Genomic DNA, 18745 nt, shown 5'->3' with positions numbered 1-18745 from the left:
GAATCTGCTCATCTACTTTCACCAACAGTCCAAATATCAGAACATGAAATTATAATGACAAATATAATTTTTTAAATAAATTAAAATATTCACCTTATTTTCAATTTTCAGAAAACTTTTATCAACTTTGTTTTTATCAACAAGTGGCAAAATTCTGAATTACAACTGTAATATACCAAAAACTAACTACTAAATTTACTCTCCATAAGAGAAGCAGCAATAATATTAATACATATATAAAAGATACAAATTTAAACAATTCAAACTACTGTATCTTCATATCACTTCAGTCGGTATTGGCAGTTTCCATTTATTGTTCCGTGGTTTAAGCAATACACTTTTCACTTATACATCAGTCTGGACACCAGGACTTGAAGTCTGTAACTGTTCTCTGAATATTAATTAAGAAGTTAAACATAAAAACTACACAGTTAATAAAGCCAATATGTGAAACTATGCATTTTTTTTTGAATGAATTAAATTATCATTATACAAACCATGAAAAAAATATCTGTCCAAATAATCAATTATTAATAGAATTTAACAACAAGAAATCCCTTGATATTTATTTAATGCACTGTTGGTTAACTGGGAAATCATTTTGATCCTCCTATATTTTTTCTTTTTTTAAACTCTGATTTAACTTGAAAATCATTATTCATAAATATGCTACAAGGTTCACAGTATCTTGTATATGATTTCATATAACTATCAAACATGCCATTTTTTTAAGTTAAATATGAAAAATTATGTTAATTTATTTACTATTAAAAATAACGTTTAAATAAGTTCAATGACCTACAAGTAATCAAGTGGATAATATCATACAGGTGTACCAATTTTGACAAAATTTTTTTTTTTTTTAAACAAAAGCTGCAGCAGAAGGAAGAGTGTAAACAGAGTGAAGTATATTAAGGTATCATATCCTTTTAAGCAAAAAAAAAAAAAAAAACTAATATCTTCCTCTTTCTCCAAGGAAAATTTTTTTATATTACCTAGGGAGCTTCACTCACTGATTTAGACTCGAACGAAAAAACGTTCAAGTCTACATCAGTGCTTTTTGCTCTTTTAGCTCGTTCCATCAACGCTTCTCCTTTGTTATAAACATAGATTTGGCTGAATTGTGGAACATTTCTAACGGGCATTAAACTCTTCATTCCTTTCACCATGGCACCTCCTTGCATTCGTATCATATAATGGCTGTCATCACCTTGAAAGTCCATGTTTTTGGCATGAAAAGACATGAAGGCATAAAGATAGTTGTAGACTCAAGCATTTTCTCTGAAGCATCTCCCTTTTTCTGTGTTGCCAAACAACAGTCTTTAAAGCATCTGGATAGGTATCTGCCGTTGACAAACATACCTTCCCTCAGCGACAACACAAATGTGCAGCTCATCCGAGCTCGCTGTGAAAAGATAATCTGCCACAATGTTGACATTCATCTACCACATCACCTAAATCGCAATATGATACTTCAGTGGTTTCTTCGTTATCACGATCTTGTGAAGATCTTACGTTACATCTGAGCCATTTAACGGTTCATCGAGTTTCAGCCTGTTTATTAGCTACCTGCTTCCTGTAGCGTTGATTTTCCACTTGCTCTGTCATCATTGAACTTATTCTACGATTGGTTCATAACCTTTCATAAAACTGATTGGTGAATGCCAATCTAGGTCGTGGCATTGTGTTAATTACTACGCTAGTACGTATAATTAGTAAATCAAACAGGATTTGTTAACAGGAGAGACTGCTTCTACAGGGATGGGATACACTTAAATAAAAAGGGTGCAAGAATATTTGCTGATGCTATCGAGGCAGTGTTACGTGGGTCGGAAAACTGCTAGCTTGGGGGGGGATACAAGGACTAATAGAAGCCATTGGCAGAGGTGAAAGTGATTCTTGCACTGCTTCTATTCGAATAAGCAGCAGCCTGGAAAACAAGATGCAGGGTATTTCAGAGACTGCTGGGAGTCATTGCGGTACAAGTAAACACATGGGTTGTGTTAGGGTAGCTAAAAATAGGAACAGGTGCATGTATACTTGCGTGTACACTAATGCTAGGAGTTTGGTTAATAAATTTGATGAATTTGAGGTATTGCTCAAAACATCAAAGGCTAATATTGTTGGGATATCAGAGACGTGGTGTCACACAGATATAAGGAATGGAGAACTGGAATTTGGGGAGTACAATGTGTACAGAAAGGATAGACAGAACAGGAAGGTTGGAGGAGTTATGTTATTAGTTAAGAAACACATAAAATCCAAGGAAGCGAAGCCAGTCGACATCGCTGGACAGTGCAGTATCAAGTAAGTTTGACTCTGATGAGTATAATAAGAAACTGTACAGGGAAATAGTGGGCGGGTAAATCAGAGTCTTATAATGGGGGATTTTAATTTCCGAGATATTGACTGGAATATGTGGGTTAGTAGTAGTAGTAGTGGCATGTGATGCAAGAAAGCAAGCGTATGAGCTTATGCAGCATCAGCCAAAAAAAATAAATAAAAATTTACAAAACAATCCCCTCTTAAGTATTTGTTCAGTTCCTCCTTAAATTTATTTAACCTATCAAATTCCACGACAGATGGAAATTTTTCCCAGCAATTTACCACCCGCTGGCTAAAGGCAAATTTCCACACATCTATTCTACACCTGTCCTTCCTCAATTTCAATTTATGCCCGCTTAGGTTCGTAATCTGAACAAGTGGAAGAATCCCATCAGAATTCAGAGTGCTCAACCCATTCAAGGCCTTATACACCTCAATCACATCACCTCGCAGGTGTCTAGTCTCCAGACACTGCAATTTGCAGAACTTAAGTCTCTCCTGGTAAGAGGATCCCTTCATTCCCCTCACCAATCTTGTTGTCCTTCTCTGTACCCGCTCAAGCAAATCTACATCCTTCCTAAAATGAGGCCTCCAGACCTACATGCAGTACTCAAGGCATGGCCTGACCATTGCCTTATACAGAGGGACAATCACCTCCTTTTCCCTGCTAACAAAATTCCTGTATATCATTGACAACCCTTGACCTGTCCTGGCAGCCTGTCTGCATTGCTCAGAAAACTTCATATCTGACTGCACAATTACTCCCAGGTCTTTTTCATTTTCTACCTCCTTAAGTGTAGTACCACACAGTTGGTACGTTTCTCTGGCATTACTTCTACCCATATGCAGTACTTTGCATTTGTCAAGGTTAAACTTCAGTTGCCACTTCTCAGCCCATCTGCCCAAATTTTCTAGATCCTGTTGCAGTAACACACTGCCATTACTGTCATTAACAACCCTGCCAACCTTTGTATCATCTGCAAATTTTGATACTAAGCCTGATATACCTTCATCAAATCATTGATAAATATACAAAACAACAGTGGATCCAACACCGAACCCTGAGGAACTCCACTAATAACATTAGTCCACGAAGAGCAGCACCCATTGATTACCATCCTCTGTCTTCTCCCACTCAACCATCCTTTTATCCATTGTAGCAACTTACCCTTAATACCATTTTGCTCCAATTTGTACAGTAGTCTTCCATGTGCAAAAATGTCAAAAGCTTTCCTGAAATCCAAGTATATGATATCAAAATCATTTTTTGCCTCCAGTTCCTTTGTAACCACATCATAATAACCAATCAAATTTATCAGACAAGACTTTCCCTTAAGAAACCCATGCTATGTCTGAATTATTGCTGCAGTCTTGTCTAGATAATCCTGCAATGCATCTTTAACCAGTGACTCGATTATTTTACCCGGAACAGAAGTTAAACTAACCGGTCTGTAATTACTCGTCACCCATTAATTTGGTTGGTCACTCACACACTAGCAAGGCTTTTGTGGATTTATTGGATGATTGTTTTCTACATCAGCATGTTCAGGAGGCAACTAGAGGGAGTAATACTCTTGATCTGATTATCAGTAGCGATTCTTCATGCATTAAGAATCTGCAGATAAAGGAACCACTAGGTGGCAGTGATCACAGTGTGCTGAAGTGGGATTTACTCAAAGAGGTAATTACCATCAGGGTTAAGGGAAGGGTTTTTGTTTTCGTAAAGGCGACTACGATGGTCTGAGACAGTACTTAAATTCTATACAGTGGGACCAACTGATGATGTTACCAACAGGAAATTTAAAATGGAAAGCATTCAAAGAATTTATCTTGGAAACTACTAGGCTTTACATACCAACTAAGAAATACTGTTCAAGGTTTATACCTAAATGGATGTCAGATGAACTAATGAGACATATGGCAGAGAAGAAAAATGCATGGGATACATATAAATTAATGGGTGACATGGAAGCCTATGACAGATATAAGCGGGTCTGTAACCAAGTCAAAAAGGAGATTAGGCAGGCAAAGGCGGATTATGAGAAATCCTTGGCAAAGGATGCAAAGAAAAACAGAAAAGAGTTCTTTACCTATGTAAACTCTAGAAGGAAAGGGATGAATCAGATTGATCCACTGGATATTGATGGTTCAACTGTTGATGATCCTGCTCAGGTGGCTAACAAACTAAACGAGTATTTCGCATCTACATTCACACATGGAGTTATTCACGAAGGGGAATGTCAGAGGTGAAGTAAACTCTGGCAGTGAGCTAGATGATTTTGTAATAACTGAGAGGAAAGTGGAGGAGAAATTGTTGAGGATAAACATAAAAAAGGCATCTGGGATGGATGGGATCTATCCAGTTATATTAAAGGAGGCAGCAAAGGAAGTAAGCAAACCCTTAGCCATAATTATGAGAGCTTCTTTAAACTCGGGGGAGGTACTCATAGACTGGAGATGTGCAAGAAGTGCAAATGTGACCCCAATTCACAAAGGAGGTTCAAAGGCTGATTTGATCCTCCTTTGTGAATTTGAATAAGTAATTATAGACCTGTGAATTTGAACAAGTAATTATAGACCTGTGAATTTGAACAAGTAATTATAGACCTGTGAATTTGAACAAGTAATTATAGACCTGTGAATTTGAACAAGTAATTATAGACCTGTGAATTTGAACAAGTAATTAAAAGCAGACCTTGCTAAATGTGTCTACCCTAGCAGTGCCTTGGATATGTATAACCTACAGGCCCGTGACCATGCAGCAAACACTAGAGGTACACAAAGCGACGACCCTGCCTCAACTGCCTTTATCCCCTACTACCCAGACCTGTCACAACAACTCTCTAAGGTCTTATGGGCTTACCAGATAAAGTGCTTACAACTTCAGGCAGGAAATTACGGTCCCTCGTTTCGAGTGTAAAGACACCGATTACTCCCCAACTTGCAGAGTGGTTCAGTGTACCACATTTCCTGCTGTGACTGCACTAGCTGCTATGTTGGCGAATCTGGCAGAAGGCTCAAAGATCAAGTTTCTGAGCATGAGGGGGCAATCCGTTCTGTGGATTTGGAACACTCAGCAATCGTGGAGCACTTCTGGCCTACTCAGCATGATATCGACCCATGCCATGACGTTAAAATTATTGACCAATCCTGCCAGTACCATTATCACATCTAGTTGGAAACACTCCACATCTTCTATTGTCACGATTCTAACTGGAACAAAAGAAGTTGCATCCACCCCATTATTGAAGCAGCCATCCTCCTGAATGATAAACATTGGCACACACAGAACCAAGTGTTGTTGTTACAACAACAAGACTCTTCCAGCTGCTAATAGTTTCTGCACCTGTGGCATGCATTTAACCTCGCACGACCAGGCATTCTTTATTATTTTTTGTATTAATGCTTTTTGTAATAATGCTTTCCCACCGAGGAAGAACAGTTTCTGTCCGAAAGCTTTGGTGACTTGTTTACTTTATTTTTATCTCAAATAACCTATGCTTTAACTTGTTTCTATTAAAGAGTTTTTCTACCTAAAATCTATGTTATCTGTTTTTCTGAGCAAGCTAAATAAATATAATACATTATCTCTCTATACATAAAAAAAATTTTCCTCCTAGTGATATTTATTCAAACCAATAGGAAAAGAAGGTAGGGCGATTATGTCACTTATTCGAGCCATAATTGCCTCCACATAACGTTCACTAACCTCGTGCAAATGATTCCTTGTCTATTACATGATCACACCTGGCATCATTTGATGTTCCATTGTAATGTTAGCTGATGAAGGGACTCGATATAGTTAGTAAATATTTTAGTCCTGCTCTCTCAGATGCAACAATATTGCTCATGCATTACATAGGTCATTTCCTGATTAGATATCGATCAGTGCATTTTGACAGGTGTGTCTGGAATCAGTGATGTTTGCATTAGCATTAGCATAGGCATATTGATGCAAGAAAGCAAGCTGCAGCATCAGCCAAAAAAAAAAAAAAAAAAAACCACTCTCATTTCACCCCTCCATTAGTTCCAAATATCTGTCTAGCTGAGCCTTAAATTTATTTAGGCTATCAACTTCCACAACATAGGATGGAAGTCTGTTCCACCAGCCAACTATTCGCTGGCTAAAGGCAAATTTCAATTTGAATTTATGCCCTCTCAGGTAATTATTCTGAGCAAGAGGAAGAATTCCATCAGCATTGAGCATGCTTGAACCATTCAAGGCTTTATACACCTCTATAAGATCACCTCGCTGGTGTCTAGTCTCCAGACACTGTAATTTGCAAAACTTAAGCCTTTCTTCATGAGAACAACCCTTGTTCCATTCACTAATCTTGTTGCCCTACTCGTTCCAGCAGCTCTACATCCTTCTTGAAATGAGGTCTGGAGGCCTCATTTCAAGAAGCAAACACATTGTCGACACAGCAACACCAAAGGCTATAGGATCTGGCAGACCCACAAACGTGTAACCTTCTAGTTCCTCCATAGCAATGTTTGCTGTGACCGAGCTGACAGATGTACCCATGGCTGTGCCACGTATTTGACAAAAAAGGGATTCACCATACATAACCACACCACCAGTCAGGCACAACTCGAGGGTGGCACAAATGTCATTTGCAGATAGTGAAGTTTGCTGCCCAGGGTTTGATCGTTGTCCAGTTCTTTGGCACGTGATGGCCAGTTGGACAGGAACTGAAGTGAAGAGTCATACTACGTTGAATGAGGCCATAACCTGATTTGAAATAATTACACCGGAAATCAAGTTCAGAAACTCTCCACTGTTGGAAATTGTGCAAATGGTTTTGCCTACCAAGGGTTTGCAACAAACTTCGACAACGTATGTCAGGGAATTACAACAGGAGACGATGGCTCGTAAGGGGACACTTTGCCTGTGGACTTTTGGTAAGCCACAGAACTGTGGAATCTGGCATCCAGAGGAGTGTAGTCACCAGTGCAAGGATCCAGAGATTTTGCCAGACTTGTACCAACCATAGACCAGGCTGTTGACTCTGGTCTCGCATTGCTCTAGGATCTTCATGGGAGTATTGGATACAGGCTCATAGATGGAGGTGTCCTGTAGGAGAGATAGGGCTTTCATATCGTAGTCCGAACAATTTAGAAGTTTTTTTACCTAAAACCTATTTTATCCGCTTTTCCTCAGCAAGCTAAATAAATATCATTATGAATTCTGAGAGCAAAGGCCTATTTCGATAATGTATTATGTTTCTACAAGTCCATGTTAGACAAGTTGTGCAAGCTGAGCCCAGAACAGCTCAAGGAAAACCCTAATACTTCTGCCTAAGATTGACTGACTATATCCAATTGAAAAGGCATTTAAGAATTCCACTGGTCTCTAACAGGATTTGAGTGAGACCTCTCCCAATAATAATAGGAATACCTATTTATAACACAGAAAAGGTGAGTACAAGGGACATTTAATAAATTATCTACCCTACCTATGAAGGAAATGATATAGAGGCAAAAATCTGTTTTTATTTTTCAATGTAACTCTCCTGAAGTTCAATACACTTGTTCCATTTTGTTGGCAATGAGGAAATACCTGAGGAAATACAAATAAAATTCTTAGTCCTCCATTAAAGAATGCAGAAACAGCAGACTTCAGTTCATTATCATCGGCAAAGTGACGTCCATGTACATCTTTTTTCTTGAGGTGTAGAAACAGGAAATAGTCAGAGGGGCCAGATCCAGCCTGTAAGATGGATGGGTAAATTCTGTAAAGTCAATCTCTCAAAGCAGCAGCAACAGCAGTGCTGTGTTGTTGTGAATAAGGAGCAGACCTCTGGAAAGTTTTCCACAGCATTTTTCCTTTATGACTTCCCTTAGGTATATGACTCCCAGTGATGGTCTGCATGTGTTCTAAGTAGTGAATGCACAAAATTTCCTAAGCATCCCAAAAAATGGTGGCCATAATCTTGCCAGCTGAAGGTTGTGTCCAAAATTTTTTTGGGTGGGACATCATTCAGTGCAATGGAAGCACAAGGGAGAACCCTTGTTCTTCCATTGCACTGATTCTTGCTTGGTCTCAGGATCCCAGTGATGGACCCATGTTTCATCACCCATAATAATTCTGGAGATGAAAGTTTATGGATCCCTTTCATAAAGCTCTAAATTCTCCTCACAACACCATACTCTGAATTGCTTCTGCACAGGTGTCAGAAATCTGGAGACCCACCTTGCCTAAATCATCCCCAAATGTTCATGGAGAATGGCTATAACTGTTCCCTCAGATATTTCACATTCCCTAAGATTTGGGACACCTTTAACTGTCAGTCATTCAGAACAAGGGTTTCCACAGCTTGGCACTTTTCTGGAGTGGTCACTGTCACAGGCTTTCCTGGACGTGGCTCATCTTCAATGGACTCTCTACCCCACTTGAATTGTTTTGACTAGAATTTCATCCGGTTCTCTGAACGTGCACTGTTGACATACACAGCCAACATCCTTTCATGAATGGCCTTTGGCCCTTGTTGAGAAAATTGAAGACTAAATGATGCTCCCATTTCAGAAAATCCATAATTTGATACAGGTGTCTTCCTTCTTTCTGTTACAGCAACACAACCTAAAAATATAGTGGGATCAAAATTAGTATGATTCAAGTTGAGACATGTAGAAACATCATAAATCATTGAAATATAACTATGGGAAGATAACTTAGGTAGATAACTTATTGAACACCCCTTGTACCTTAAAATTTTAATATGCAAGTCCTGATTCATAGTAAGTTTTACATGCTGAGTATTTTAGCAAAACTGATTAAGGACTCATAGTGTTAGTGATTTAAAAGAAATTGAAAAACTTTTTCCTTATTATGCAAAATTTCAATGATATTTCTACAGATTCACACTTGGGTGATCACCTCCAGTATATTATGAATGAGTGATTCATAATATACTGAGTATATTATGAATCATTATAAATGAGTAATTGATTTTATAAGAATATTTTTGGATTCTTTGATTTTTTAATTCTAATTAAAATAAGTTAACATAAACATGCAACATTTGTGAACATATGCAAAATAGTTCTTCACTTGTTGTCTTGATATGAAACCAATAGTTTCTTATCATTTTTTTTTCAAGAAATGTGCATTAAAAGTCTGTTAATAAAAGACCCAATCATCTGCCTTTTAAAACCAAAATAAACTATTTTACAGACACTAGCGATCTGAATTCAATTCTGTTCTTTATTCAATGACTGACATGATTGAAAACAGACTTACATTTTGTATTATTATGAGAAACAACAAGAATGGGATAAACAACAATTTTAAACATTTTATCATACTTCAAAAACCCATATATTCCACAAACATTGATTAACTACTCCACTTTTACCAATACTGTTTTTTTTACTGTAGTAATGATTGAAATATCACCCATTTTAAGAGTTACAAATTGCTTTGGAACTCACATATGAAATAGAATTTTTATTATGCAGTAGATGTCTGACACCCTGTACATTTTTCTATCACCACCTCAGATCACAACTTAGTGATGGTTTCTTCTCTAATGGAGCCTTTCTCTCATGGCCATACACAGCTCATGTTGTTTGGCATTACAAGAATGAAAAATGGGATGACCTGTGGGATTTCTATGTCTTTTCTATAGATACTTCCATGGGCACTGTTCTCCTGAATTGGCTCCTATAATATCCTCTGTCTCTTCCAAACCATTCTGAACACATGGTGTAACCAGTTAGTATCCTTTTACTGTTCAACTTCAAACTCACAGAACAAACTTTTCTTCTTCCTGAATCTTCAGAAATTCAAGTCTAATGTCAACAATATTTTCTTTCATCTTCTCAACCTTCAACCCATGCATGATATTAAAAGTATTATAAGTTCTAATACTTATTGTGTTTGGGATTTTCATTAAAAAAAAAAAAAACATCTTCATGGTCCTAATAAAGTCGCTAGAAGTTAATTGAGCCTTCTGCATCTTCAGTAAAAACTGAAGATACAAAAGATACTCTCACTCTCTCTCTCTCTCTCTCTCTCTCTCTCTCTCGTCATCTTTTAATATGTAAATATTTGAAAGGATACATGGATAAACTTAACTGTTGCAACTGAAAAAAATAATATGAACTCATTAGTATACAATCCATATAAAGTTTTTTCTAAACTGTAATGTCAGTAAAAACATGAAATTTTAAAAATTTGCATTTATTTAAATAAAAATGTTTGATTAATTTTAAAATGATAAACTACTATTGTTTAGTGATGTTTAAAGGTAAATGCTTGGCACATAAAAAACAAAAATTTTATTAATTTATTTTTTTTATCATACTCTCATAAATGTCTGTCTTTTTGCACAGATGCAGCTCAATACAGTAAAGTAAAGAAGAATAGAAGATATTTAATGTAGCCAACCCAAAAAAAAAAGAATACCTCAATGTCATTGAATTTTTGACAAAAAAGAAGAAAACAGACCAAAAGGTTATTCACGAAAGCTGTATATGGCAATGCACCCCCTTCTGAATACCAGATAAAATTTTTAAGGCACGATTACACAGAACAAATATATGATTGCCAGACAATGGTATTTGCCCTCCTCCATACAGACATGTCAAAGATCAATTCTCAGTGGGCACCAAGAATGCAGAGGCCAATTGTCAAATTTGTGAGAAAAATTAATCTGTGGATGATGCATTTCACAAGGATTTCTTTCGAGAATCATAACTGATGATGAAATTCTCTATTCTCAAAAATTTAAGAGGGACCATAATAAAATAGAGAGAAAAGGAAAATTGACACAAGGTGTCTTGTTTTTTTAACAGCACTGTTTCTGTACACAAGTCCCACAAAACGGCTGCTCTGAGAGATTCTAGATTTCAGCAGTTAAACCACCTAACCTACACTGTCCAGACCTGAGCCTACATTTATTTCTCCTTCAGAATCTGAAGAAACATCTGCATGAGATTGATGATTTCAAGGAAGCTGTAAACAGCTTTTTCAATTTTTTTCAGGTATTTCCTCATTGCCCTTGAAATGGAGGAAGGTACCGAACTGAAAAGAATATATATACCGGGTGGTTATAAAATAAGTTACCTTGATTATATATCTATATTATCAAGGTAAATAACTTTTTAGAGTGACCCTCATAGTTGATCCAGCATGTGAGATGGTTGCTTGTCCTCTTCTTGTTAGTTGGCTTTCTATGTTTCATGCATACAATAATATTAGTTATTTAGCAATGATTCATTTGTTGGTGCTTTGGGAACTTCTGAACTACATATAAAGGTGTGCCATTTTTGACAACTGTATGTTAATTCACAAGAGATTTCTGCCATTAATCATTTATAAGAAATAGATTTTAAACTCACAAAATTATATTACTAACTCACAAAACTGCTTCAGCAAAAACCAAAAAAAGCCAAAAGATTTACTGAAAACTGAATAGCCAAGGAATGAATTTAGTTGTTCCTTTTTTTTTTTAATTTTATTTTCCTCCTATGTCTTCTTCTCCAGAATGGCAGGAGCTTGAAAAAACAAAATCCTAAAACTGTTTCAGTTACTATTTTTGTCAGATACTTTATTGCTATTGTGAAGATCTGGCTAATGAAGGAAAATAACCTCATTTGATCTGCATATTATTTTAATTACAAATTTTTCACAGTATGCTGCAATGCAAAAAAAAAAAGGGCTTGTGCTTATTTATAAAGTCTACTTTCTCATTGGTAAAAACACTCTGCCAAATCTTTGCTGTTTGGAACCCTTGCCATTCAAAAGTTAATCGTATTCCCATAACATATGCTGTCCTCCATAAGTATTGAGTGATATAATGTTCACGCACCCCTTGATATTAAAAGTCCTCTTAGAGTGGAAATGATCCAACCAAATATCTCATGCAAGTTTACAAGCCGAAACACAAATGGCATAAAAATTAATTTCTTTCCCCTTCCAACATACATATGACAGTACACTCCATTAGTCCCAAACATAAGTGGCTATACAGTCATGCTATCCGAAATTTCTTCTCAAGACTTAATAGGATAAAACTCATTAGAATTTCCACTGCATAATCTTCCCCCCACAACTTTTCACTCCTCATAACCACATTTCCTATGTATCAATTTAACTGCAAATTCATCAGCAGTCAACTAGATCATACCTGATCCAGCTAACTGTTGATGAATTTGCAGCTGAACGAGGAGTGAGATATACAGGTACTCCTACTTTCCCTTTGTGCTGAGCAGTAAAAACCTAGAGATTCCTTGAACCATATAACTATTACTTCATGCAATAAAGTGATAAAGAACTTATGAATTAAAGAAGCAGTATCAGGTAGCAATCATAGGCTGCTAATGTGGAACATATCAAAAGAGAACTGCTGCAGAGGGTAAGGAAAGGGATTAAATTTCACAAGAGAAATTATGGTTTTAGGCATTATGTGAACTCTATGCAAGAACATTTAACAAATGTTCTTGCATAGAGCCAAATGTTCTTGCATAGAACCAAACAAATACAAATTATAAATGGGAAGTATCCGGAGAGTAACTCTAGTAGCCATTCACCTTTTTATATCTTTAAAGCATTATTTCAGACTTACGAGAAAAATGAATAATCATTAAAATGAGGAAGACAGTAGCAGAAAGAAAGTTACATGGGATAAATATAAATTATCAAGACATAAACACTAAGACAAAAATTAATCTGTAATACAGTAATCCAGGTAAATGAAAATATCATCAACCAAATGCATTATTTCCAGTAGGTGCACAGGTTACCAGTGGTACAAATTTGTCCTTCTTTATTGCTTTGTCCTAACACCATCATGGTAATGTTTAGCCTATTATATACCAGATCTGGTTGGCTTAGTCCCATGTTTACAGAACATCCTCATTCATTCAGTAGCAATATACTCTTACACTAGCTCCCTACTAGTATTTTGATCCATTCCACCTTCAGCACAGCAAGGAATTTGGCTACTGATCACAGTCGTGTTGGATGCAAGCAGCCATTTCAGTTCACCCCGAAGGTTCAATGTAGCTGAAGGTGGAGGCTCATGGCATAATGAATGTTATGCACACTGATGTTTTCAAACCAAGTTACTAAAATCTCTGTGGTACTGCATTGTAATGCTAAAATAAAACAGGGGGATTATTCTCCCCTATACTTCGGAATATTATTTTCCAGAATGGCATGTACCCAAAGGCATTCACTGTTCCAGGAACAATGATCAATGGTGCTAACCAAACCACAAGTAATAATCCCAAATGGTAAGAGCACCTCCACCAAACTTTGCATCTGTAATGGCATGATCAAAAGATTTGAACCCTATGCCAAACATGGTCAAGAGATTGGAAACCTATGCACAATGATTCATCACCATAACACAGCTTTCCAACATTCCAATTAAGATGGATAAGAAAGTCACTAAGAACTAAGTAAGTCAATGCTGTGCACTGAATTCTGTGATGTTTGGCTCGTATACTGCAGCTTTTGTAAAATCTGATACTATAGAGCCCTACATCTTATCCTTGTACTAATATCACTTTCCCACTGTCTTTCTGAACCCTTAGGTTAACAGAATTCAATGAGGATTGACATGATCAAGATACAATTTTTCTTAGTGCTCTCCATTCTCTTTTCCTCAATTTCTGCAGTCTACCCAAGCATTTTCTGACTGTAGTAGCACCATGACGTTTCCACTTGGTGATTACTGGTCAATGTTGCAAAAAGGTCGTGAGTTAGGGTTAAATTTGAAAGTATCTGTTGTTGTTGTTATTTGGTTTTTAAGAGCATTAGCAACTAAGGCCATATTGCTCCGGGGATATGCTGTGGTCATTCCCTGACCTTTGAAAGTGTCGGCAATTCTGCCCAGACACGATAGGAGGGAGAACATAATGAGAACCTTGTCAATCAATTCGGCCCTGGAGGGAAAGTGCAAGGCTCATGGGGTAGAATTTTTTTCAGCATGGTCTGTGCTTGTTAACAGGACAGACTGCCTCTACAGGGATGGGATACACTTAAATAGAAAGGGTGCAAGAATATTTGCTGATGCTATTGAGGCAGTGTTAGGTGGGTCAAAAACTGCTAGCTTTGGGTGATTCACAGACTAAAAGGTTAAAAGTAGCTGCAGGCAGAGATGAAGGTGATTCTTGCACTACTTCTCTTAGAATAAGCAGCGGCCAGGGCGAGGGGTGCTGGAGGTTTCAAGGACTGATGGCAGTCAACGTGAAACAGGTGGGTGGTATATGGAATGTGTTAGGGTAACTAAGAATAAGAATAGGTGCATGTATACCAATACTAGAAGTATAGTAAATAAATTTGATGAATTTGAAGTGTTGGTCAAGACATCAAAGGCAGATATTGTTGGGATATCAGAGACATGGTGTCACACTGATATAAGCAGTGCAGAATTGGAATTTGGGGAGTACAATGTGTACAGAAAGGATAGAAAAGGTTAGTTAGTTATTTGGTTTTTAGGAGCATTAGCAACTAAGGCCATATTGCTCCGGGATATGCGGTGGTCATTTCCTGACCTTTCCGCATCCTCCGTATTTGGTGGTGACGGGCTCGAACCCAGGTCTAATCAAGAAGCGTGTGCTACGCACTGCTGCTCCTTCCCACCTGGCTACGGAGGAGCCAATAGAAAAGGTAGGAAGGGAGGAGATGTTATGCTGTTAATTAAGAAAAACATAAAATCAAAAGTGCATCCAGTTGATATAAATGAACAGTGCACTGTTGAGTCAGTTTGGTGTGACATAAGCACTGCGATAGCAAAAATAAGAGTGGGAGTGTGATGACTTCCCACTGGAAATCATAAATCATTAAGTAAAAGGGAATAAATGGCAGTTTTGGTAAAAGAAAGAGTGATCTAGCATGAGAGAGAGAGAGAGAGAGAGAGAGAGAGAGAGAGAGTAAATGGAGATGAGCGGAAAAGCAAATGTAACTGGCAGAAAGAATACAAAGTTAATAATAACTTACATTACTTTATATATACTAACAAACATTTATTAACAACACAAACACTCTCACTGCATTCTCCCCTGGCCTGCAAAAAACTTGTTGCTAGGCCTGCACCACCACAACTAAAGAATAACAGTAAGTTGAGGTGTCCAGAGAGTGCAGTGTAGAAAGCAAGAGTCGAACAAATGAAATGAAAGCCAGAAGAATGAATGAGTGAAAATGTGTGAGAAAAAGAACACAAACCATAAATGCTACAGTTAAGTACAGACTAACCCTAGTTTTAATTAGTATTTAAATTTACATTACACATCATTGCATCCCACCCGGTGTGTGAGAAAAAGATGAATGAGCGGGTGAAAAACAGTGTGTATATATGTATACACACACTATTCATCACCTAGGAATTTCACATTTCTTCAACCCTTTTTTGCAATGGTTCATTACATTATGTTTTTTTTTTTTTTTTATATGAACCCCAAGGCAAATCTAAGTAATATTTGCCAGGGCTCTCAAAATATTCCAAAATGAGTATTTGCAACCTTTATACGACAGTTTTGGTAAACACGACAATTATGGCTAAAATGTTATGTTATCAGAATTTGCTTCAGTTTATCATTTTAAATGGAAAACGAAATGAAAAGTTCACCAGGTGCAAACTAATATTTAGTTGAACTGTCTCTGGCCCTGATGACAGCAGCACACCGTCGAGGCATTGACAAGATCAATTTCTGAGGATAATCAACTGATAGTTCATGGTTCCAAACACATATTATGGCTTCCTGAAGTTCATGAAGGGTCTGGTTTCTTTCTGGCAACTGCAGATTCCACACAATGCCAACAGTTCTCTATAGGATTCATGTCCTGGCTGTTTCCTGGCCGGCCAGTTATAATGGACCGTTCTTCCAACCATTTTTTCACCTGTAACAAATGAAACCCATTACTGTCGAACCTCTAATGCAGAAATGAAGCTAATGTAACCACAGAAGTGCCTACTTACACTTTTTCCCCGATGACAAGGAGCAGAGTCGTCCTAAAAGATGCAGTTATTTTGGCAGAAATTTGCTTTCCAATATAGCCAGGTATCCATCGGCATTTACGGAACCTTTTATAAACTGCAGGTGACCTACTCCGCAATATGAAATGCATCCCCATATCACTTGGCTGGTAGGGAATTTCACTGTAGACACCATACAGTCTGGATGGTATTCTTCACCACGTCTACGGAGAATCATTTGTTTGCCATCAGAGCCACGCAGGTTGAATTTCTTCTCATGCAAGAAAATAACTGACTTCCACTGCTCGGAGGTCCATTTGACATGCTTACACCAAATTAATCGGGCCTTTTTCATTTTTTGTGTGAGGAGGGGCTTCTTCTTAGGACAATGGGCTACAAGTCCATTTTTGAAGATGCAGTCTTCTGACTGTTACTGCACTTGCTACCCCTACTGTATGCTCTTCCCATTCTCTTTCCAGCTCAGACGAAGAAGCTTTACGGTTTTTAAGGCATAAGCGCTTCAAAACGTGGTCCTGTTTTGGCGTAGAGATTCATTTGCATCCGATTCCTTTTTTCCCTATCAGGAGAACCAGTATTCTTGAGTTTGGAAAGAAATCTACTCACTGTCGACTGATTACAAGACACTCTATAAGCAATATGCAGGGAAGAACATCCTTCCTCACATAACTTGCCATCCTGACACAAGCAAGGAATGACTGCAACTCTTGCAGAGCATGATTATATAGCTGAAAGTAACAGCTGATGCAATATTACATCACCTATGTGTGTCAATCTTATCTGATGCAATCTGTAAGAAATATTGCCATAATTTAATTTCGGGTTATCTGCTTTTACCTTGCTGACCTGTCAAGTGTAATTACCAGGGAAAAAATTGAGAAAGCCAGCAAGGTAAAAGCAGATAACCTGAAATTAAATTAGATTAACATAAAAATAATAATGATAACAACGATGGTGGTGCCTTATACATTTATATGTACACTGTGCTGCCACTTTATTAGATACACCCCTGCTGTACACACAAATGGTTTGTCCCACAATGTTGCAAGTCACATGACCACAGTTGTGGATATAAATGCAGCAGAACAACCTTTCTAGTATCAGTTAAGCATACAAACCGTAGCAAGAATGGAAAAGGAGTGATCTAAAGGATTTCGAATGTAGCATGGTAGTAGGTGCAAGACATGCTGGACAAAGTATCTCTGAAACAGCAGTTCTCCTGAACTTTTCACGCACCACAGTTTCAAGGGTGTATCAAGAAGGTGCAACGAACAGAAAACATCCTCTCAACGGCACTCCTGTGGAAGAAAATCGCTTGTTAATGAGAGAGAGGTCAGAGGAGGATGGCTAGAATTGTGCAAGCAAACAGACGGGCCACAATGTCGCACATCACGTCAAATACAACCTTGGTGCAAAGAACAAAATATCACAACGGACCACTAGTCGCACTTTGTCGCAAATGGGCTACAACAGCAGACAGCAACATAGCATACCTTTGTTATCAATGAAGGACAAGAGAGCATGCCTCCATGAACCCATCATGTCTGACGACTACTGTGCAAGGTGGTTCATTGATACCCATAGATTCACATCTGAATGCCACATCATACCTAAACATCATTGCTGACCAAGTGCATCCATTCATGTTGACAGTTTATCCTTAGTCAGATGGTTACTTCCAGCAGGATAATGCACCAGTGCACAAAGCCCAAATCACTATGGAACGGTTCCAGGAACATGACAATGACTTTTCTTTGCTGCAGTGGCCAGCTCAGTCCCAGATCTCAATCCTATTGAACATCTTTGGGATGAGGAAAGGGCTGTTCGCTGCAGACCTACACCTCCGTTGAATCTCAAGGAACTGCATGACACACTCATGTCTGCATGGTACTCCATTTCTGCACAATGTTTTCAGCATTTTGTTCAATCCATGTCTAGGCGAATTCAGGCTGTTTTGAAGTTTAAAGGAGGCTCAACATGCTACTAGGTAGACGTACCTAATAAAGTGGCAGCACAGTGTATGTATGTATGTATGTATGTATGTATGTATATAAATATATATAACCCAATGGGGGAAAAATTTATAATATATAAGAAAAGGTATATAAAAAAAATAGACATGGATTGAACAAAATGCTGAAAACGTGCAGAAATGGAGTACCATGCAGACATGAGTGTGTCACGCAGTTCCTTGAGATATAGAATGTAAATAGAGGAGAATGCAGATTATGAATGAAGTAAATGTGTGTCCCTTCCACCCCTTCGTCTGGTGGGTTTCCCACTGCCAGCTAACATATCCCACCTCCAGAGTGGGATGGGCAGTTTGACCTTCCTACCGGATTCAACACTACATGGACCTGACAACCATCACCGACGAAGACATACTGTGGCTTTGCTGCTGACACGCCAATGGTGATCTGAACTGGGTACTATAACCCGGTCCCTTTAAAACCCCATCCCCAGGCAGAGGAGGGAGG

The 18745-nt window shown here is 37.9% G+C and overlaps 1 protein-coding gene across 4 annotated transcripts in view; it reads right to left on the bottom strand.

Moving 5' to 3' along the window:
* Positions 1-268: 268 nt before the first annotated feature.
* Positions 269-18745, bottom strand: part of LOC150087593 (uncharacterized) — a 107943-nt gene continuing 89466 nt past the window's right edge. For all 4 annotated transcript variants that reach the window (XM_090372156.1, XM_090372157.1, XM_090372158.1 and 1 more), the window contains 2 exons: positions 10388-10410; positions 269-391 (listed from right to left, as the gene is read on the bottom strand). In XM_090372156.1, coding sequence (XP_090228282.1) covers positions 346-391; positions 10388-10410 — 69 coding nt within the window. In that variant the 3' untranslated portion in view covers positions 269-345. The remainder of the gene's footprint in view (positions 392-10387; positions 10411-18745) is intronic.

This window comes from Mastigoproctus giganteus, chromosome 4 (genome assembly GCF_048544385.1).
Source record: "Mastigoproctus giganteus isolate SK-2022 chromosome 4, ASM4854438v1, whole genome shotgun sequence".
NCBI classification, from domain to species: domain Eukaryota; kingdom Metazoa; phylum Arthropoda; class Arachnida; order Uropygi; family Thelyphonidae; genus Mastigoproctus; species Mastigoproctus giganteus.
This window is presented reverse-complemented; position numbering and strand designations above follow the sequence as displayed.